The 23,352-nt window shown below is 37.0% G+C and overlaps 1 protein-coding gene across 4 annotated transcripts in view; it reads left to right on the top strand.

Moving 5' to 3' along the window:
• LOC150079046 (transcription initiation factor TFIID subunit 4B-like) overlaps positions 1 to 23,352 on the top strand; it is a 634,753-nt gene that overhangs the window by 114,655 nt on the left and 496,746 nt on the right. For all 4 annotated transcript variants that reach the window (XM_090382248.1, XM_090382247.1, XM_090382250.1 and 1 more), the window contains exons 5-6: positions 9,399 to 9,485; positions 22,471 to 22,590. In XM_090382248.1, coding sequence (XP_090238374.1) covers positions 9,399 to 9,485; positions 22,471 to 22,590 — 207 coding nt within the window. The remainder of the gene's footprint in view (positions 1 to 9,398; positions 9,486 to 22,470; positions 22,591 to 23,352) is intronic.

The raw sequence follows: 23,352 nt of genomic DNA, 5'->3' as shown, positions 1-23,352 counted from the left end.
TGGTCGTACAACCACTATGTTGGGTGTGGGCAGAAGGGTTTTTCTTTTGACCGATTGACTTTTGGTCTGTACATTTGTAGGTTTCCTCAGCGTTTCTGCGTAAGTGAGTGCCCGCTGTGGCATTTGTTTTGCGCCACATTCCATGTTGGCCTCCAATTTGGCCTTATTTGTTATTGCTTCCACGTGGACCTTCTGTAGAACTGTTTCCAGCTTGGTCCAGATGGTCACAATTTCTCCTCTGAGGGCAGTGGTTATTCTGCTAGAGGATTCCTTTAACTTGTTTTCGAGCTGCACCCGGAGGACCAGCATCTGGTCCAGAACAGAACCTTCAGGCAGCGTAGGGTCCATGGGGGGGGGGGATTCCGCATTTTTTGGTGCGTCATTGGCAACCCGTTTGTCCTCTGTGTGGCAGCTACTTCATTTGTCTCCTTTTGCTTGGATTGCGAGCATGTTTTCCTTTCTGATTTCGGAGCAGTCATTTTCCAATTTTTTCCTTTGGTCGGGGGGGAGCTCCTGAGCGGGGGTTCTCCGCCTCTTCTTGGTTTTCTGTCAATATCGAATCATTATTTTGATCTTGTTCCCCAGCGACGGTAGGTCTGTCCGATTTTCTCTCCATTTTGTTGGTATTTCGGATTTAAGAGGTTTTCTGGATTATCTGGTTTTGGGCGTGCTAGTTGAAAGTAGGGCTCCAAGAGCTGTTGATGGACACTAACCACAAGTCCGTAGGTTTATTACGTATCTTACAACTGTTAATCGCAAATTTAAGTTCTCCCGTTGGTCACGTGGTGGGGGAGGGAACAGCCAAGTGCTAAAGTGCAATCAGAGCAATGGGATTAGTTCCCTGTGGTGTTTTCGGGGAACGCCGAAGACGATGGTGACATCATGATTTCAATGTGTCGCACGAGTAAGAAATTCACACGTCATCATGGAAAGTTTATGGGAGGGGGGGAAGCACAAAAGTCATGATTTTCTCTATAATATTGCTTTTAACACAGTCCAGAAATATTGGAACGTTGTTTCTGTACAAGTTAACACAGGGCACAATCACTATGAGGGCAACCTCCCCAGTCAACGGCCAGATACTAGCGTGCCAGCCACGTTATATTGGTCAGCTCTCTATTTCCCTGCCATCAGCCACATGGTGACCATTGCAGTCTGGCAACAAAGGAAACAGATAAATTACGCTGGGATCTAACTTAATACCTGGTAGAATGGAAAAAGTTTCTCACCAAGGGACTCCTGTACTGTATATCTTCTTGAGAGAACACACTATAGAACATAAACTGTAGTTTAAACACATTTTTTACACAAAAATCACGGAGCGATATATCATACGTCTGAACACAACGGCGGCCATAACAGTATCCTCAATTCAATTGACAATGAAATTTAATAAGATTAATAAATTTTACTGATTAATTGATACTACTATACTCTCTATCTAGTTTTCCGTTAAACCTTATGCTAGCACATGTATCGTATAACACTGGTGGCAAGTTACGAACGGTTAATCTACAGACACGAGGTATTATTTACTTTCCAAATTGCACTATCTAAATTCAAAATAAACCATGGAGCTTGACTAGGTCTATAAGCTACTTATAGAAAATAATTTAATCTAACAATTAAGTCAATGAAAGGCTAAGTATAATAAAAAACTTTTCGTTCACGGCAGCTGCAAAACCTGTCCACATGTGGATTTGATACCCTTTCCGTTACTAAGTAATAACCTACAAAATCTCTATCTAAATTCAATTTAAACTAAAGTATTGTTACTAGGAATATAAAGTAACTCTAAAAAATAAATTAATATGCCAATTTAAGTCAACAAAAAAGCAAAAACCTCTCTATTTGCTGGAGCCGTAAAAGCTTCGCCTGTTTACATGTACTCTCGCACCCACGCTCCCTTTACACTGCTCAGAAAACTTTATCTCAATTCACTTAAATTGTTATGTGCTGTTTGTCAAAGGAAGGTAAACATTTAGAAATGTATGCATTATTTAAATGAAAAGGAGTTATGTTTGATTCAGCACTTCTTGGGACACTAGCATATTTATGAACTTGATATGCAGGCCTGACATATTGTAGGGTAATTGAGTAAGCCAGAACTTGATTGCCATGGTAAATGGAAACACAAATTTAACTTGAAAATAAAAGTTTAATATAACTTAAAAGTTAAATTGCGTACAACTTAATGCATTTGCATCATTTCTATATGTAGCTACGTGCAGAAGTGATGCAATTGCACTAACTTGTATGTCACTTGTAGGCACTTGTATGTCACTTGTAAGCTTTAGTTCTAAACTATTCTCCACAAAAGTTAAATGTAACTCAGAATAAGAGTTGAATCAGAGCAATCAGAATTTTTTAGAAAACCATGGCAGGTGAAGAATTTTACTTAGATTTGAAGATAAAAGGATTTAACAATCTGCTGCTGCAGAATTTAAATGACAGAGCTTTTTTTTCTTTACTGACTTTTTTCAATTGAATCTTGTCTGAGGACTTTTACTGTATCTCCTGGCACCATTCAGTTATGCTAACATTTCCAAACCCGAGTAAGTCTTAGTCCAGTTCACAAAACTATTGGCCAGGTTGTCTTTATTATCTTTTTAGGGAAAATTTTAGTAAAAATTAATTCAAAACATACTTTACTTAGTATCTAGAATGATACTCATTGATGAACAAAAGCCAGCATAGTTTCTGAAAAAAGTAAATGTGAATTATAGTTAGGGAATGGTTACATCGTTGTTTTCCATGAAGATTAATTACTATATTAAATAACCACTCATTCCATGTGGAATTAATAATATAGTTTATTAAGCTTATCGCCTATACCACGTACTATACATTTAAGGTGACATTTCACGCACCTTACTGATACCCATCATCAGTCATTGCTGCTGAGAGACTCCTGCTTGCCGATGCTACCAGAACCTGTTGTGCAAAAATCCTAGTTCTGGTAGCATCAGCAAGCAGAGTTTGTCAGCCGCACAGTCTGATAATGGGTATCGGTAAGATGCTTGAAAGGTCACCTTAAATGTATAGTGGGTGGTATGGGTGATAAGGTTAATAAACTAAATTATTAATATCACATTGTATAAGATTGGTTATTAAATATAGTAATTAATGTTAAATGTGAAATCTTGCAATCAAATTTTAAGCAAATATATGGATTGTATTTCGCAAGAAATGGTATGCTTGGCTATATAAAAGGCCTTTCACACCACTTAGCACCTTGGCATTTCCAAGTTTTCCGAGAAATGCAGGTCTTAACTTTCATTTCTTTAAATTCTGTGGTTACTTGCCACATTTAACTTGGAGCTTTTTCAATACAGAATATTTCCATTGTCATTTTCAAAATATAATTTTTCATCATTTGTTCAAGATGATGTTGTGGATGGAGTTCCACAGGTGTTTTTCCTCTGTGTAGTTTGCAGTTTGAGAGACATCTGCAAATTTCTGTTAATAAAATTGAATACCGAATGCCTGCATAATTTCTTCCAACTCTCCTTGCAGAAGACAATTGCCATAAACTTCTTCAAAAAAGTGTCAAGTGCATTCTTAATCCAAAATCGTAGGACTTGGCAACAAACTTTCTCAATCAGCATATAAGAAGTGCTCGACAAGAAGAATCTGAAAGTCCTAGTCACCTTTTCTGTGATATATGGAACTCATCAACACTCCCTGCTCCAATACTGAACTGTTATTTGATTCTGTTTAAATTTTGATGTAGTTGACTGTTTCTCTGCTAGAACAAGCACTTTGTGCTATCTTGATCCAATTTGTCATAGTGCCTTTAAAATATCCCTCACTGGAGGCTTTCAGGGCATCCCAATTAATATCCTGCATACAGACAGAAATGAAACTCCACCTCTTATTCTCTTAGAAAAATTGTTCTGCTCCACAATGCATGTAAAGTCCTCTTTAATCTGTATATACCATTAGCAGTGCCATAAAATGCAAGAAATCAAGCTTATGCAGCATCAGCCAAAAAAAAAAACTTACCATTCACCTATCCAAAAGTTTGTTCAGTTCTTCCACCAATTTATTTAAACTATCAACTTCCACAACAACACGTGGAAGTTTGTTTCAGCAATCAACAACCACTTGCTGGCTAAAGGCAAATTTCTGTCTATTCTGCAACCTTCTTTTCTTAATTTTAATTTATACCTCCTGAAGTATATCTATAATATTCCTTGATTGCTTCCCATTAGGAATTTGCTATTGGTAACATCATCAGTTGGTACCACTGTATAGAATTTAAAAATTGTCTGAGACCACTATAGTCTCCTTTATGAAAGCAAAAGCCCTTTCCTTTACCCCTGATGGTGGTTACATCTTTTAAGTAAATTTCACATCAGTACTCTGTGATCACTGCTGATTATCAGATCAAGTATTACTCCCTCCAGTTGCTTCTTAAGCATGCTCTTGTAGAAAACAGTCATCCAATAAATCCACAAAAGTCTTGCTAGTGTGCGAGTGACCGTCCCATAAGTTCCAGTCAATTCTGGGAAGTTAAAATTTATTTATTATACTCCTAGCATTGGTATACATGCAAGTCTACCTCTACCTGTTCTTACTATTAGTGTCCTGAACACAACCCATGTATTTACTTGTTCCATGATGACTCTCAGCAGTTCTAGAAATCATCAGCACTTTTCTTTCCAGGCTGTTGTCATTCCATTGGATAAAGCTCAAGAACTACTTTCACAACTGCCTACGGCTCTTATTAATCTATTGGTCTGTGTACCCTCCAAGCTAACAGTTTTCAGAGCGATCTAACACTGCTTTGATTGAGTCAGGAAATATTCTGTACTATTTGTATTTAAGTGAATCCCATCCCTGTAGAAGCAGTCTCTACTGTTAAACAAGGACAGACCATACTAAGAAAAATTCTACCCCACGAGCCTTGCACAGTCTCACCAAGGCCAATTGATTGGCAGGGCTCTCACCATATACTCCCTCAATTATGTCTGGCCAGAATTCCAGATGCTTTCAAATTTAACCCTATTTCGTGACTTTTTTTTTTTTTTTTTTTTCTAACATTTATCTGTTACTTTAGTAGGGCATATGATGCAAGAAAGCAAGCGTATATAGCATCAGCCAGGCACCTCCGTAGCCAGGTGATTGATTCTTGATTAGACCAGAGTTCGAGCCCGTCACCACCAAATACGGAGGATGCGGAAAGGTCAGGGAATGACCACCGCATATCCCAGAGCAATATGGCCTTAGTTGCTAATGCTCCTAAAAAAAAACCAAACAACAAACAACAATAGCATCAGCCAATAAAAAACAATACCCTTCTCATTTCACCCATCCATTCACTCCAAATGTTTGTCTAGGTCTGCCTTGAACTTATTTAAGTTGCTGAGCTCCACTACAACAGATGGAAGTTTGTTCCAACTATCAAAAAACTGCTGGCTAAAGGCGAATTTCCATGCAACTATCTGACAATTGTCTTTCCTCGATTTGAATTTATGCTGCCTCAGGTGAGTAATCTGAGCAAGAGGAAGAATCCCATTAGCATTGAGCTTGCTCAATCCATTCAAGGCCTTATACACCTCAATTAGATCACTTCGCAGGTGCCTAGTCTCCAGAAGCTGCAGTTTGCAGAACTTAAGTCTTTCTTGGTAATGCCAACCCTCTGTTCCACTCATCAATCTTGTTGCCCTTCTCTGTACTTGTTCCAGCAGCTCTACATCCTTTCCTAAAATGAGGCCTCCAGACCTGTATACAGACTCAAGGTGTGGCCTGACCATTGCCTTATACAAGGAGATAATCACCCCCTTATCCTTGCCAGCAAAATTACTGTATATCATTGACAAGACACCATGAACTACTCTTGTAGTCTTTTTGCACTGCACAGAAAACTACATATGTGACTGCACAATTACCACTCGTCCTTTTCATTCTCCACTACCCTGAGTGTAGTACCATCCAGTTAATATGTTAGTCTGGGGTTAGTGCTATTCATATACAGTACTTTACATTTAACAATGTTAAACTTCAGTTGCTACCCCTCAGCCCACCGGCTCAACTTTTCCAGATCCTGTTGCATTAGCATGCTATTGTGACTGTCATTAACAAACATGCCAACCTTCGTATCATCTGCAAACTTAGACATTAAACCTGATATCTATTCATTTATTATTTTCTGAAGTACCTTCATCAATATCATTGATAAGTACCAAAAAGATCAATGGATCCAACACCACCTGCTTCTTATGTTAGTTCACACCTGTGTGCAAACTAACATAAGCAGGGGTCAAGGTGTGGTGTCCATGCCTCACAGAGGATTGCTGCCCCTCTGTGTACCAGGCAATACTAGGTGGTAGATGACTCTCATCAACCAGTGCAATATCACCACCTTGTTTACTGGAGGCTTGAAGTGGTGCAACCATATTGTGTCTCCAGAACAAAGTGCCGGCAATGAAGTTTGACTGATGTCTTTTGAGGTTATGATGGACATCATGGCGAGATCCAGTCTTTACATTTTGAGGGTACACTCTGAAACGGTGTTTGCAGGCCAGCCACTAGATATTCTACTGGACTGAACCAATTGGTAACTCTCTAGGAGGTACCAGGTTAGCTAGTGTATCATCTTGCTGCCAGATTATACCACATAGTGACTGGAGGTAGTCCAAGTAGTGTGTATGCAGAGGAGGGTGGCATTGTTGAGGCCAGGTTATGTAAGGAGCTGGGTATACTCTTTCTGTGTTATGACATATTCAAAAATTTCATCACTTCAGACAAGATGTCCTTCCCACCTTTTCTTACCACCAAATCATGAATACCCAAATTAACGGAACAAATTTATCTCCGAAAAGATATAAACCTCCCAAACTCAGCCTCATTTATTTCACAAATATCTGTGTCTCAGTTCAGTCTCAGTGACGTCCATTTTTACCTATAGTCTGCTAAACCCCATATACGTTTTCTGAAAGAATTCCAATTATTGGTTGATTCAACCATTGTTCATCTCAGTTGTCTTAATTATTTGCTCTACGATTTCTTTCACTTCAGAGGTTGTACTTGTGCATGTGTCCACTCTGATATCCCCTGTCAGAAAGATTTAGTAATTTAGAATCTCCTCTTTTTGATCTTCTATGGCTTAAAATTTCTCTGTCCCATTCTGTAAACTTCATCTGTTGCCTCTATCATTCTCCCAACTGCACTAATCACTTGGAACTCTTCGACTCACTACTACTACTACTACTACTTCCTCTCTTTTAAACTTTACCTTCTTCAGTCAAACTTTCCTAACAGTGAGGTAATTTCCCTGGTGCTTTTAAAGTTCACATCTCTAGGTGTCTTTAGTTTTCTAGTCACACAGACTTAGCTGTTTGAGATGCTGAGCCTTTTGCAGTTACTACAATGACCTTGCACAGATTATTCATTTACCTACCAGAATACCAGACATTCCTAACCACATTGCCAATACACTTGTTATTTTTCTCATAAACAGTCCTTCTGAGTACATTAGCATTAGTTGAGACATATGATTCAAGAAAGCAAGCTTATACAGCATCAGCTAAAAAAAAAAAAAAAAAAACCTTCCCATTTCACCCACCCAGTCACACTAAATGTTTGTCTAGTTCAGCCTTAAATTTATTTAAGCTATCAACTTCCTCAACAACAGATGCAAGTCTATTCCAGCAATCAACTACCCATTGGCTAAAGGCAAACTTCAGCACATCTATGACCCCTCAGGTTCTTAATCTGAGCAAGCAGAAGTATCCCATCAGTATTGAGCCTGCTCAAACCATCCAAGGCCTTAACACCTCTGTCGTGTCACCTCGCAGGTGCCTAGTCTCCAGATGCTGCAACTTGCAGAACTTAAGCCTTTCTTCATAAGTACACCCCTTTGTTCCTCTCACCAATCTTGTTGCCCTTCTCTGTAATTGTTCTAGCAACTCAACATCCTTACTAAAATGAGGCATCCAGACCTGTGTACAGTACTAAAATTATGATTTATGAATTATGTAAACAGTACTCAATTTATGAATACAGAAAAGGGAAAAAAAATGAAAATTGACCAAATTAAAAGTTCGATTACCAGGTTTCTGGACATCCAGCCACAGCCACGTCCACTGACTTTGATATTCTGTAGCTTTACTACTATTGATGAAGAAACAGAAACACGTGAATTATCACCTGTCCAAGATGTTCACACTCCAATTGTAAGTAAAGAAAATTCGGGTGAAGATCACAATACTGGTATAAAAGATCAACTAATTTCACTTAGTGATCCCGGCAAATGGCCACAAATTTTAAATAATAAAATAAGAATGATGAAAACAAACCAGAACAATTTAAAAAATTTTTTTATTTACTAAAAGGTAAAGATAATAATAGAAGAAACTTTTCGATTGAATATTACACTAAAATATTACAAAATGGTGAATCACTTTCGCAGCATAATTGGTTACTGTATTCGATTTTGCAAAATACTGTCTTTTGTTATTATTGTGAATTCTTTTTAAATAGTACTGTTTCAGTTCCACTTGTAAATGGTGATTCAAAGATTGGCAATATTTAACGAGACATTTGAATATTCCCGAAAAAAAAACAACATGCATGCTGTGATGCACTAAAAATTAATTAATTTGGGTAAAAACTTAGAATTACAAAATACAGTAGATGCGCATCACCAAAGTCTGATAAATCAAGAAAAAATAAGATGGCAAAATAAAATTAGGTTTTAACATGGTTGAGGTGAGTGGTACTCTAGGCATCTCAGATCACAATTTGCTGATGATATCTTCTCCAATGGAGCCTATCCTCTCATGGCCTCATGTTGAGAAGCATTACGTTACAAGAATGCAAAATGGGATGATATTTTCTAACAATGCATTTAAACTACCAAGGTAGTTTTAATGCACCATTTTTAACTACTCCTTCATACTCTTAGGCATTTAGTCATGGTTAGATTAAACCATGCACACCATCAAGCATCTCTCATATTGTGGAGTTATACTTCATAACTGGGTTGTCACTATTGCAACAACAGGGTTCCTGCCCACCCACCAATGAGAAACCAATAAGTTTTGAAACAGTGGCATCTGGGTGGTGGTATCCACCAAGATTAAGTAACATTAGTCTTCTCCATAGTTGAAGCATTACTAATTTGAAGTAGTAGAATACCATGGCAACACCTTGTGAAGGTATTCACAATATGAGATATAATTAAAATTATGCATTACAACTACCTTGGTTAGTAGAAATGTGTGCATATTACCCGTGCATAAGCAAACTCTGTCATATTTTTAGGCATTTAGCCAAGAAATATCTTTTAGGTTATTAGTACTAATATTTTGCTGTTTATTACTGTTTCATTTATTATTTATTTATTGTTATTATTATTTTATTTTATTTATTTTATTTTTTTTTTTTTTCAGATTTCAACTTCCAACTGTAATACTGTGGCTCCCATTAGTATTCAAACTACTGCTGCTAATAGTCATGTGTCAAACACGACTTCTCAAGTGAGTAATAAATACTGTTTGTATTTCTAGTGCTCAAATCAATTTATTAAAAAATTTTTTAATGCCTATCATTAACACCACTTGGAAGATAATTCCATTCTTTGTTAATGGATGGTGATAAAAATGCTAGTGTATTTTGCTGGGTCTTACATCAAATCTTGGTAAACTTCTCTTGGATAATTACCATTCCTTGATTTAACAGTACAAGAGATACTTGATGTGAAATGGTCTCTTCAGTTTTGTTTACAAACATACTTCTTTAAAAGAAGTTGTTTTAGAGTGCTTGATGTAAGAATGGAAGGATTAAGAAACTCCTTACATTGTCCATCATGATTACATTGGTGCAAGTAACAGTTCAACTGTGCTAATAGCCTGTTGGACTGCTACTGATTTGAATCACTGCACTGGCATAATTTGGCATGGAGTTAAGAATTTATTGAAAAGTGATGTAGCAAAGGCCTCAACATAGCCAAGTCAGGAGAGGTCAGTACAGAGTGCCAGTACTACATCCGTTGAGTTGACTGGTGTTCAAGCCTCATTTTGGAAAGTGATCATTCTGTGGTTCAAGCTTCCATGACTGCCAGTTATGGAAATGATTGTATTCTTGTTAAAATGATTACTTGCAAACTTTGGTAACTTTATGAAGTCATGCCAAAATATAAAAAGAAATTTAAATATTGGAACATTCATGCAGTTCCATTTGTGTAATGATTGTCCTCCGTAATATAGAAGGGAATCGTGTTGATGAATGTGCCTTTCCATTTCATCCCACAGATGCTCAGTGGGATTTAGTTTTGGAGCATTTTGGATGGCCAGGGGATATGCTTGAAGAGGTTCCTCAAATCACCATGGCATGATGTATAGTTACATTCTCATTTTGAAAGGTCCCTGGCCATAGGGATAATTGTGCATCATTGCTGGATGTACCTGATTCACAATATTCACATATGCTCCAACATTCACAGTGGTGGGTAGTAGAAACAAGGGTATGTTATGGGATGGCATACCTAAAACAGGTCTCACGCCATTACACATCCTCCAGCAGCCTTTATCTGTATACAACCAAACAGCTCCATTGTGCTTGTTGTCTAATGTAGTTTTTGAACTCATTAGACCATATGACTTTCCCCTCCCATGCAGCCTCATCCTTCCTTAATGTTCTTGGCATCAACATAGTCACATTTTCCAGTTGGAATCAGAGATCAGTGGATTCCTTGAAGATTTCCTACTGCTATGCATAGTTTCATCTAATTTGTTTCCTCAGTGTGGTGAAGGGTGAGCAGCTTTGTGTGCTTACCTTATTGTAGTTGCCTGGCTGGTTGCTATGCGATAATGATTATTATTATTATATGTGATTTTTATATATGGAAAATAAACAATTTATGTACTGGGGGGGGGGGGGTTGAAGAGTTTTAGCCCAATATAAATTGCAAAGGTTTTTGTGAAAGACAATATCGCCTATCTGTGTTGTGATTCTACTCGTGTGTTTACAGAAAATTTTAGGTTTCTAATTTTATTTTTTCCTTTGCAAAAGGCAATGAAGTGTGGAAAGTGCAGGAAGATGCCAACTATTGAGAGATCGGGCACTTAGCAGTTATCGACACCTTCGTTTAAAGGGAATGTTGCTGAAACAAATTTATGAAGACATGCAGCAAACATTAGAGATAACGTGTCCTTTATATGCCTAGGTCAAAAACTGCCAGGTGACTCCTTCAGAAGCAATTCCTGGTAGGCTGGGTCCCTTGTGCAGCTATGTTCATTTGCATTCCAGAATGTGTCACATACTCAAAAAATTTAGTGTGTGTGTGTGTGTGTGGCATTTCTAAAACCACTGCACAGCTGTGCAGTTTAGAAGGGAAACCTTCTAAACCTCCTGTGGTGCATTCTTTTTAGGCCTCTTTGCATGAGACACGGGGTTCTGATGCTTGTAATGTTCCTGCATTTTATGCAGAGATTAATTTTTTCACAGTATGATGTTGTTAACACAGTAATCCACTCCAAATGTCAAGCACATCACTGAACCGCTTTGTTTTTTACAAAATGTGTGTGTGTTCATTGGTTTCTTGGTGTTTTCCCATTAATTTAAGACTAATGATAATCGTCTTGGAACCCAACAAGTGTAGCAGTCATCTCTCTTGTACCTACTAAATGTGTACCAATAGTAATATCCTTGGTATTACTTAATTCCTTGGGACTCAACCTAAGTACTTGTCAAGTCACACAGCTTCTGTTGCTTGTTCAAACCTAGTTCTTCTTGTATCTGACCAGGGTTATCTCAGGTCAGCTGTTCCTCTTATTATCTATCCTTTCTGATATTTGAACTCCAGTGGAACCTGCCATCATGCTGCTGATTGTCATTGTTATATTCTGTCACACTGTTTGTGTCTGTTAGGTATGGTTTTAGAGCCTTGAAGAAGAGTGTGTGTGCGCGTGCATGCCTGCGCGATTGCATTTGCAGATTATATTCTTTACTTGGGCTACTTTGGATGGTCTAGGCTTCCTTACAGTCACTTATATTGTGACGTTCTGCACTATCTGAACCTTGGGACTGTGAATTCAGGTTAAATGAATAATTCTCACAAATGTTGTGGAAGTCTTTTTCCCCAACATATACTGTCAGTTATTGCATTAGCTTTGCAGAGTTTAGGGAAACAGTTAAATATAAGTTTTTTTGTGTATCTCGAACTTCAAAGTATTGAAATTACCAGTTAAAACAAACTGGGGAATCTCAGGCTTTAGAATTCTGCCCAGGTTCTTTGCCCTCTCCAAATGGTGACTTATAACAGACCATGGAAACTCAGAAATTAAACTGAATGTATGCATATGGCAGAGAAGAAAAATGCATGGGATACATACAAATTAACACGTGACACAGAAGCCTATGATAGATACAAGTTGATCTGTAACCAAGATACAAAGGAGGTTAGGCAGGCGAAGGCAGATTACGAGAAATCTTTGGCAAGGGATGCAAAGAAAAACAGCAAAGAGTTCTTTACTTATGTAAACTCTAGAAGGATGGGGATGAATCAGATTGGTCCACTTGATATCGATGGGTCAACTGTTGATGATCCTGCTCAGGTAGCTAACAAACTAAATGAATATTTTGCATCGACATTCACACATGAGGAGTTATTCAGTGAGAGGAATGCCAGAGGTGTATTCAACTCTGGCAGTAAGCTAGAGAATCTTGTAATAACTGAGAGTAAAGTGGAGGAGAAATTGTTGAAGATAAATACAAGAAAGGCATCTGGAGTGGATGGGATCTATCCAGTTATATTAAAGGAGGCAGCAAAGGAAGTAAGCAAACCCTTAGCCATAATTATGAGAGCTTCCTTGGACTCAGGGGAAGTACCCATGGACTGGAGATGTGCAAATGTGACCCCAATTCACAAAGGAGGATCAAAAGGCGAAACAAGTAATTATAGACCTGTTAGTTTAACTTCTGTTCCCGGAAAATTAATGGAGGCACTGGTTAAAGAAGCACTGCAGGATCATCTAGACAAGACTTAGTTATAGCTCAGACACAGCATGGTTTTGTTAAGGGGAAGTCTTGCCTGACCAATTTGATTGGATACTATGATGCAGTCACAGAAGAACTGGATGCAGGGAATAACTTTGATATTATATACTTGGATCTTAGAAAGGCTTTTGATACTGTTGCACATGGAAGACTGCTGCACAAATTGGAGCAGTGTGGCATTGGAGGCAAATTGCTGCTATGGAGGAGGGGGAGAAGACAGAGTGGTAATCAATGGACACTGCTCATCGTGGACTAATGTTATTAGTGGAGTCCCTCAGGGTTCAGTATTGGGTCCGTTATTGTTTCTGTATTTATAAATGATATTGATGATGGTATATCAAGCTTAATGTCCAAGTTTGCAGACGATACGAAGGTTGGCAGGGTTGTCAAGGACACTACTGACACTATGCTACTGCAACAGGATCTGGAAAGGTTGAGCAGATGGGCTGAGAGGTGGCAAATGAAGTTTAACATTGACAAATGTAAAGTACTACATATGGGAAACAGCAACCCCAGAGCAACGTATCAACTCTGTGGTACTACACTGACAGTGGTAGAGAATGAAAGGGACCTGGGGGTGGTTGTGCAAGCAGATATGAAGTTTTCTGAGCAGTGCAGATGGGCTGCAAGAGTAGCTCATGGTGTATTGTTGATGATATATAGGAATTTTTCTAGCAGGGATAAGGAGGTGATTATTCCCTTGTATAAGGCAATGGTCAGGCCACACCTAGAGTACTGTATACAGGCCTGGAGGCCTCATTTCAAGAAGGATGTAGGGATGCTGGAACGAGTACAGAGAAGGGCAGCAAGATTGGTGAATTGAACAAAGGGGTGCTCTTACGAAGAAAGGCTTAAGTTTTGCAAATTACAGTGTCTGGAGACTAGGCACCAGCGAGGTGATCTGATTGAGGTGTATAAAGCCTTGAATGGTTTGAGCATGCTCAATGCTGATGGGATTCTTCCTCTTGCTCAGAAAAATCACCTGAGAGGGCATAAATTCAAATTGAGGAAAGACAGATGTAGGATAGACGTGAGGAAATTTGCCTTTAGCCAGCGGGTGGTTGGTTGGTGGAACAGACTTCCATCCCTTGTCGTGGAAGTTGATAGCCTAAATAAGTTTAAGGCTCAGCTGGACAGGTATTTCGAACGAACAGAGGGGTGAAGTGGAAGTGGTTATTTTTTATTTATTTATTTTATTTATTTTATTTTTTTTTTTGGCTGATGCTGTATAAGCTTGCTTTCTTGCATCAAATGCCTCTACTAATGCTAATATGGGACTGGCCGGTGGATGACAGAAAGAGCTTGTAATATCCTGTAAACACATAATGTTAATACTGATTGTAATAAGATATTTCACAATTTTTTTCCTTAACCCAGTGGTGGTGATGCCACCAATTTGTAGCAAAGACAATACCAGGGTGCCTGAAAGGAGCCCATTTTCTTTTTAATTTTTAGAAAATAATTTGGGTTTGCTTGCCACGTAATTTCATATTGTTTAATGAATTGCAATAGTTATTGTATGTAACTTTTTTTAGTTTTAAAATATATTTAAATTTTTAAATAAACACATGCTTTGTGTTTTAACTTGCTATTTCAAAAAAAATAAAAATATTAATTCTCCTGAGAATTGAAAAAAAAAAAAAAAAAATTAATATAAAATAGAAGTATCTGAGTCTGCTCCATTTTACAAATTATATGACAGTTAAGTGTGTGTAAAATTCCAAACATGTATTTTTACTTATTAGGAACGTAAATATTATTAAACAATTTAAAAAAAATTATATACATTTGATACTATTAGTTACTTTTGTTTTACAATTTTATTTCAGAATTTATTTCAAATTTGTCATGCTTCACAATGTGGAAAATTATTGCAGTAAAAGTTTGACTATATTTAGGAATATAGAAAATATTTTAGATTTTTCATCGTTCCTTCATTAACAATTAATGTAGGAATGTTATTTTTGAGTGGCACCTGCTGTCAAGTGCGCAATCACCGCTGGGTTAAATGCTATATGCTTATTAGTCATATTCAACAAATTATAATTATCACATAAGTGATCGATATAGAAAAATGACTATTCAATTGTATTAAATGACAACAAATAAGTTTCAATTTCCCCTACCAATAAAAAATTTTTTTTATTGTTAGGGAAGTTCAAGTATTTGGGAAAGAAAAGGGTGAAGATAAAAGGGATGGATGATAGGAGACTATTCACCTAGAAATTAAAAGTTAAAGGGATAGAGAAGGAGCCCACCGCCACAGTGGGGGGGGGGGTGACTGTTGAGCAGTAAAAGGTTTGTGTGTGTAGGATCCACCAGGCAAAGAGGTTGGGATTGGAGATGGGAAGGAGAAAGCACGGATCATAGGAAAGAACAGTTGTGTTGTCAGAGCTCCCCATGTTTGGGGGGGGGGGTGTGCTTCTCTGCTTTTTTTTTATCCCTCACTGGCCAAGCCAGCTTTCAGGTTAAATGAATAATTCTCACAAATGTTGTGGAAGTCTTTCCCCCCCAACACATACTGTCAGTTATTGCATTAGCTTTGCAGCCAGTGTCAGCTAATCCCATGTCATGCCACATGGGGGCATGATGTTAGGGCAGGTGGGGCTTCCCACTTGCTTGACCCACTTTGGCCAAAAGCCAGAACATGAAGAACAGCTCTCTCATAGATTCACCATCTTACATTTGTTATCATTGAGTGTGCCAATGGCATAAGCAGATCCTACCCAACACCACGTAGTGACAGTGTTTTGGGTTGGGGTGCCACTTGTGTCCCACAGCTGTGCCATCATTACTCGTGTGAAGTAAACAGAACTCTTTAAATGCCAGAAGAGTGTGTATTTAGTGTTCTGTGTTAGTGTTGAGTTCTGTTGTTCTTCTGGCTTTTGGCCACAGGGCTGCTAATGGGACTCTGTTGCCCACCACCACTAGGAGGTAAGCCATACAGCCCATTGTTCTCTGGCTGGTTTCTGCCAGGGTTTCCTGAGCTACCTGACAGAAACCAGGCAGGAAAAAAAAAAAAGAGTAGAGTGGGAGTGACAGTTGGGGGGGAGGGAAGAAGGATGAAGAAGAAAAGCATGCTTCAGTAGGGGGAGAGTAATTAGGAACCCTAAGGAAAGAGAGAAAGAATGCAGGGCAAGTGGAATGCCATTTGGCAATTAAGTATTTAGTGGGCAACTCTGGAAGATCTTGCCCCGGAACAAGTCTGCAAGTAATCCTACCCCAAGAGGGGTTTGCCAATTATTCTAGCCCTGAGTGAGGACTGACACTTAATTCTACCCCAACGGGGACTCCATACATCCTACCCCAGAAGGGGTCAGCAGAAAATTGCACCCCCTGTATGGTACAAGGTGTGAGATGTACTGATGAGACTTGTGGAAGAGAAGAAGGTGTGGGATTCATATTAATTATCAGGTGATGTAGAAGCCTAAAAGTCTGAAATCAAAGAGTTTAGGTAAGTTAAGGCAGATTGCGAGAAGTTTCTGGCAAAGATAACAGCAAAGGTCTCTTTACTTATTTAACCACTCAAAGGAAGTGAATCACCTTGGTCTACTAGATAGGAATGGTTTAACTGTAAATGATCCTGCTCAGGTTACTGATAAACAACAGGTATTTTGCCTCTACATTCATACCTTAGGATTTTTTTTTTTTTTTTTTTTTTTTAGGGAAGGGGATGCTCCAATAACTGAATAATTCGATGATTAAGTGCCACGATGCAAAATTTTGAAATGGATAAGTTTTAAATTTTTACCATCTTTTTGATTAATTAACATATTAAATTGTGTTTTACAAATAGTGTAAATAGTCTTAGTCACATTTGTTAGCTTATATTTAAATTTAGCTAGTGATTTTGTAAGTGACAATTTACTATTTGTACCATTTTTATGTTGGTGTTTTGGTGTGAATATTGTAGCACTTAGTGCAGAGGAATATTATGGTTTTAATTGTGATAAATAAGTAGCTCGAAGGTTCTAATCACTTGTTGGGTATATATCTTTTTTGCATTTAGCTAAGGATTTTTGTCATCATATACTTTTACTTAATTTCTCTCTACTGCCCTCCATCGGAGGACTTTAATCACTGTCTTGCTTACCTTGAGACTGTGATAAATATGTTGGGACCGAATAGCAATATATTGTTCTCATCGGACATCAGTGCAAAGTCAAACTTTTGGCATAACTCTTCTACAGATGCACGTGGCCTTCTCTTGGAGATGTTCATAATTAATCATTGTTTTTCAATTCACAACAAGCCTAATCACCTTCATACTTATTCAAGTTATGCAGGAGAATCTAATATAGATATAATGATGACAAACTCTCACTTCAATTTGTAGCTTACTGACTGGACTGTGTATACAGACTGGTGATGTTTTCCCCTGATTCTGCCGTTCCATCTTCATACACTTTCTCACAGCCAGAATTAATAAGATTTTCCATCAGAAATATTGACTGGAATTCTCTTTTTCCGTTGGATGATCCTATCTCAAACTTAGCTGTTCATTCTAAAATCAATCAGACAATGAATCTTATGTGACACATAAGTCCTCAACAACCACCGAACCTTTTACATTGGATGAACTGCAGGCTGTCTCGCATAGATAATGTTCAGAAGTGCCCAGGACTAGATCTTGTAGAAAACATTTTTATTATCAGTGTCGTGAAATTAAAACCTTATGTTCTTTTAAACTTATTCAACCGATGCCTTCAGGAAGAAACTTTTCTGGAATACTATGATTTTTTAGCGTTTCTCACCAACCATTGAAGTAAAAATGAAAACCAAAATCTTAAAAAGCTTTATATTTAAATTTACAATAAATTTACAGTAGATCAAACAAAATAAATGTGATTACACAAATAAAATATTACTAATAATAAAATACTGAATTAAGATAGAATAAATGTAGTTTACAGTGAATGTACAAATAAAATGATAACAAAATACTGAATTAAAATGCAATAAAATATACTAGATTAAAAGCGCTAAAATAACTGAAGCTTTCAAAGGCTTCTGCCTTCTTCCTCAACGGTTGAGGAAGAAGGCAGAAGGCATCCTTAGCAGTTTATAGTTAGTATTAGTAGCGGAAAATGATGCAAGAAAGCAAACTTATACAGAATCAGCCCAGAGAAAAGAGAAAACTTCCCGCACATTGTGTTCTCCAGAAATAGTTTCTCTGGGTTTTTCTTGAATTTACTCCAACTATCCACTTCCAGAACACCACCCCTTGTTCCCACTCACCAATCTGATTGCTCTGCACCCATTGCAACAGCTCTACATCTTTCCTAAAATGAGGCCCCAGCTCTGTTTACGTATTCAAGATATGGCCTAACCATTGCCTTATACAATGGGGTAATCACCTCAGTGCTAACAAAATTCCTGTATATCATTGACAAAACCCCTGGCAGCCTACCTGTACTATTCAGGGACTTTTGTTTATTTATTTATTTTTTTTTTCATTTATTTTATTGTAAAAAGCCCAAGTCTTTTACATTTTCCATTCAGTTAATTTGGGGTTACTGCTGCCCATGTGTGTAGTACCTTGCATTTGTCAATGTCAAACTTCAATTGCAGTTTCTCAGACCATATGCCTAATTTTTCTAGATCTTGCTCCAGTATCATACCTTGAATACTGTCATTAACTACCTTGTTAACCTTTCTATCATGTCTGCTTTTCTGGTGATGAAGAGGTTGAAAATACTGTATGTCACTAGAAAATCTTGCTAGGTTTGGTAATGTATGACAATTGTGTAGCATCTCTCTCAATTGAAATTTGAGTTTTTTCCATCATTGAACCCTTTTAAAGAGCAATGGCTGTTGTGTTTGTTTTGAATGTGTGGCATTACTTCAGACTTGGCTATTTTTTGGAAGCTTGTTTTTGTATAATCGAAAATTAGGTCTCATTTTAATCTCACAAAAGGGATGCATTTTTTCCCACAACTGGTGGTGCTACTTTGATGAACTTTTGTATTGAAATAATTCAGTTACACATTTAAATAAATAATTTATAATTGTAATATTCATAGTTGTGTCCAGTACTTTTTACACTGTACATAGTTTAGTTTTTGTTGCTTCATTATAAATACAATTTTTTTCCATTTGTCATGGTTAAATTTCTAGAAAATGAACAATGAAAATGACAACCAGGCCAATCAACCTCCCAAAAAATTTTTTTTTTTATTATGTGGATAAGGACAGATGCCCTTTAAGATCACATTTAACATATTTAATGAACTTTAAAAATATTGCAAAGAAAAACAAAGAGTTCTTTACTTATGTAAACTCTAGAAGGAAGGGGATGAATCAGATTAGTCCACTTGATATCGATGGTTCAACTGTTCATGATCCTGGTCAGGAAGCTAACAAACTAAATCAATATTTTGCATCTACATTCACACATGAGGAGTTATTCAGGAAGGGGAATGCCATAGATGAAGTAAACACTGCCAATGAGCTAGATGATCTTGTAATAATTGAGAGTAAAGTGGAGGAGAAATTGTTGAAGATAAATACAAGAAAGGAACCTGGGGTGGATGGGATCTATCCAGTTATATTAAAGGAAGCAGCAAAGGAAGTAAGCAATCCATTAGCCATAATTATGAGAGCTTCCTTGGAATCAGGGGAGGTACCCACAGACTGGAGATGTGCAAATGTAACCCCAATTCACAAAGGAGGATCAAAGGCTGACACAAGTAATTATAGACCTGTGAGTTTAACTTCTGTTCCAGGAAAATTAATGGAAGCACTGGTACTGCAGGATCATCTTGACAAGAATTCAGTTATAGCTCACACACAGCATGGTTTTGTTAAGGGAAGGCCTTGCCTGACCAATTTGATTGGATACTATGATGTAGTCACAAAAGAATTGGATGCAGGGAATAACTTTGATATTATATATTTGGATCTTAGAAAGGCTTTTGATACTGTTGCACATGGAAGACTGCTGCACAAATTGGAGCAGAGTGGCATTGGTGGCAAATTGTTGCTATGGATAAAGGGATGGTTGGGTGGCAGAAGACAGAGTGGTAATTAATGGACACTGCTCATCTTGGACTAATATTATTAGTGGAGTCCCTCAGGGTTCAGTGTTGGGTCCATTGTTGTTTTCTGTATTTATAAATAATATTGATGATGGTATATCAAGCTTAATGTCCAAGTTTGCAGACGATGCAAAGGTTGGCAGGGTTGTTAAGGATGCTACTGACGCTATGCTGCTGCAACAGGATCTGGAAAGGTTGAGCAGATGGGCTGAGAAGTGGCAGATGAAGTTTAACATTGACAAATGTAAAGTACTACATATGGGAACCAGCAACCCCAGAGCAACGTATGAACTCTGTGGTACTACACTGACAGTTGTAGAGAATGGGAAGGACCTGGGGGTAATTGTGCAGGCAGATATGAAGTTCTCTGAGCACTGCAGATGGGCTGCAAGAGTAGCTCATGGTGTCTTATCAATGATATACAGGAATTTTTCTAGCAGGGATAGGTAGGTGATTATTCCCTTGTATAAGGTAATGGTCAGGCCGCACCTTGAGTACTGTATACAGGTCTGGAGGCCTCATTTCAAGAAGGATGTAGAGCGTTAGTGAACGGAACGAAGGGTTGCTCTTACGAAGAAAGGCTTAAGTTTTGCAAATTACAATGTCTGGAGACTAGGCACCGTCGAGGTGATCTGATTGAGGTGTACAAAGCCTTGAATGGTTTGAACATGCTCAATGCTGATGGGATACTGCCTCTTGCTCAGAATAATCACCTGAGAGGGCATAAATTCAAATTGAGGAAAGACAGATGTAAGATAGATGTGCAGAAATTTGCCTTTAGCCAGCAGGTAGTTGGTTGGTGGAACAGACTTCCATCCCTTGTTGTGGAAGTTGATAGCCTAAATAAATTTAAGGCTCAGCTGGACAGGTATTTCGAACGAACAGAGGGGTGAAGTGGGTTTTTTTTTTTTTTTGTTTTATTTTTTTCTTGGCTGATGCTGCATAAGCTTGCTTTCTTGCATCATATACCTCTGCTAATGCTATTACTAAGGAAAAAAATAATTGGCAGCTTAACCTGCTCCTCGCACATCTGGTATGTCTGGTCCTCTCACACATAATTTCTGACCTGAGTTACCAACTATTTTTCTACTTACTGTAATCTTCATGTCATTTAAGCTATCCATATACAAAAAAAAATATATTTATAGTCTGTATCATACGAATTATTTTATTATAAGGGTTCAGATACTGAAACCTAATTTTTCTAGAGCTTATTTTCAGGTTGTTTAATTTGCTTTTATTTCTCTTTGTAAAGTTATTTTTAACAGGAAATCACATCTTTATTTAATATATGAGAAGGCACATGCTTCTAAAATTCTAAGTGTGGAGGATATCTCTCATTTTCTATCCTAAACTGAAAAGTTATTCTTATTTTGTGTTAATTTCATTATTAAAAAATATTACTTCTGTAAATGTTTTCATTATTCTTGAAAATATTTAATAACAACTAGCCAAAAAAAATTTTTTTGTCATACCTCCACAATGAAAATATGTGATTCTGGAGGAAATTAATGCACCGATTCCGAAATCACCATAAAAAGTCTCTATCACATCACATCACATCAAAAGATGTACCAACGTTTAATGTCAAAATATATATATAATTCAAGTTTGTAATACAACTAAAAAAAATGTATATTCTATTATATGTTTGGGGGATAGATTTACAACCCTGAGAACATGTCATGATCAGTTAATACTTGGAAAACCTTAGCACAACCTACAAAAATGCTCACCAAAACACTGTGTGCTCTCTTCAAATTGTAAATTGTTGCATTGGAATTTGAACCTAAGAACCATAGGTAGAAGTCTGATTGTTTATCACAAGAAAACCAAGGCCAGAATCAATTGCTAAAATTAAGGTAATTAGCTTTTATCTGTTAAAATAAAACAGTATGTCATGCATTACTGGCTAGATTATGCAAAATTGGCATATTTTGGTAAAACAGAACTCCCTCTATATTTATTAATTGTGATGATGTGAACTATGCATAAAAATTGGTTAAAAACAGCATTTAAAGTTCTTTGAGGTAAAAATCATGTTGGCTAGTGTAATCGAAAGTAGCATTAATATGAAATGTATAAGAAAATTTGATAAAATCTCAATAAATACACAAAACATAATTGATTTAATAGGAATATGACCTGATATGAGCTAACATGGAACATGGTGTGCAATGATTGATATGACAATGAATTAACAGAATGACTGACAGTGTAGATACCAACAGCAAGGACTTATCATACTGATATGCTGTATTAAACATACTTAGCAGCCTCTAAGATTGGTAATTCTTAAATTTAATTTTGTTAGTTGAGCATATGGTTAACTTCTATTTAAATAGGAATTTAAATTTAAATAGATTTGGTGTGTAATATTAATCCCCCCCCCCCATTTTCCTTTTTTTTTTTTTATATATATATATAGATGTCACCAAATACAGCAAAAAAAAAATGCAAAAATTTCCTTTCCACACTCATTCGACTGGCAAGTGAACAACCGGAGGATGTTGCAACCCGTGTAAAAGATCTCATCCAGAGTCTAATAGTAAGTCTGTGACTTTTAAAAGATTGTATTTGACTGAGTATAAATCTTGCTACATTCATACACACCGGTGGCACTTAATAAGACTCTTTATCCAACAGATAGGTTCCTGAAAGTTTTACACTAAATGAAATTCCATCAAAATTATATCAAATATACGTTGTTGATGTTGATAGATTTCATGAAAATAAAATTTACAGTAACACCACTCTTTATCCAACACATTCGTTCCTGAAAGTTTTGAACTGTGAAATGCCATCATATATATGTTGATGTGAATAGGTAACATGAAAATTAAAGTGAAACATTAACATAAATTCAGGGCAAAAGCCCAAAGCTATGAAAGCTGTGAAAAAAAAAAAATAAATAAAAATTGTACATATCAACACAATTGTATTGTTAAATAAATTACACAAAATATTTTTATTAATGTTTAATAATAAGTAAGGTCTATTATTAAAGTTCTGATATGCATAGTGACTGACTGAAATTAGATTGCTTAAGGAATTTAATAGTATTTGTGCTATAATGAATTCAGGAAAATGGGGTTACATGAAGCAAGGAATGATAACAAGCTCATTGCAAATCATTGCCAGGTGAATCTGATTGTTATGTCTTATGTGCATTATGGTGTAGGAATGTAGGAAAAAATTAGATTAGAGTAGTGCCTGGCAGAATTAAATGCTTAGGAACCAGAGAAATTATATTTATATTACTAAAAATGAGGGAGTTATTACAGATTTGGATTTCTGATCAGCAAATTAT

The sequence above is a fragment of the Mastigoproctus giganteus genome, chromosome 10 (genome assembly GCF_048544385.1).
Source record: "Mastigoproctus giganteus isolate SK-2022 chromosome 10, ASM4854438v1, whole genome shotgun sequence".
NCBI lineage: Eukaryota > Metazoa > Arthropoda > Arachnida > Uropygi > Thelyphonidae > Mastigoproctus > Mastigoproctus giganteus.
The sequence above is the reverse complement of the archived record's forward strand: the minus strand, read 5'-3'. Positions and strand labels throughout refer to the sequence as shown.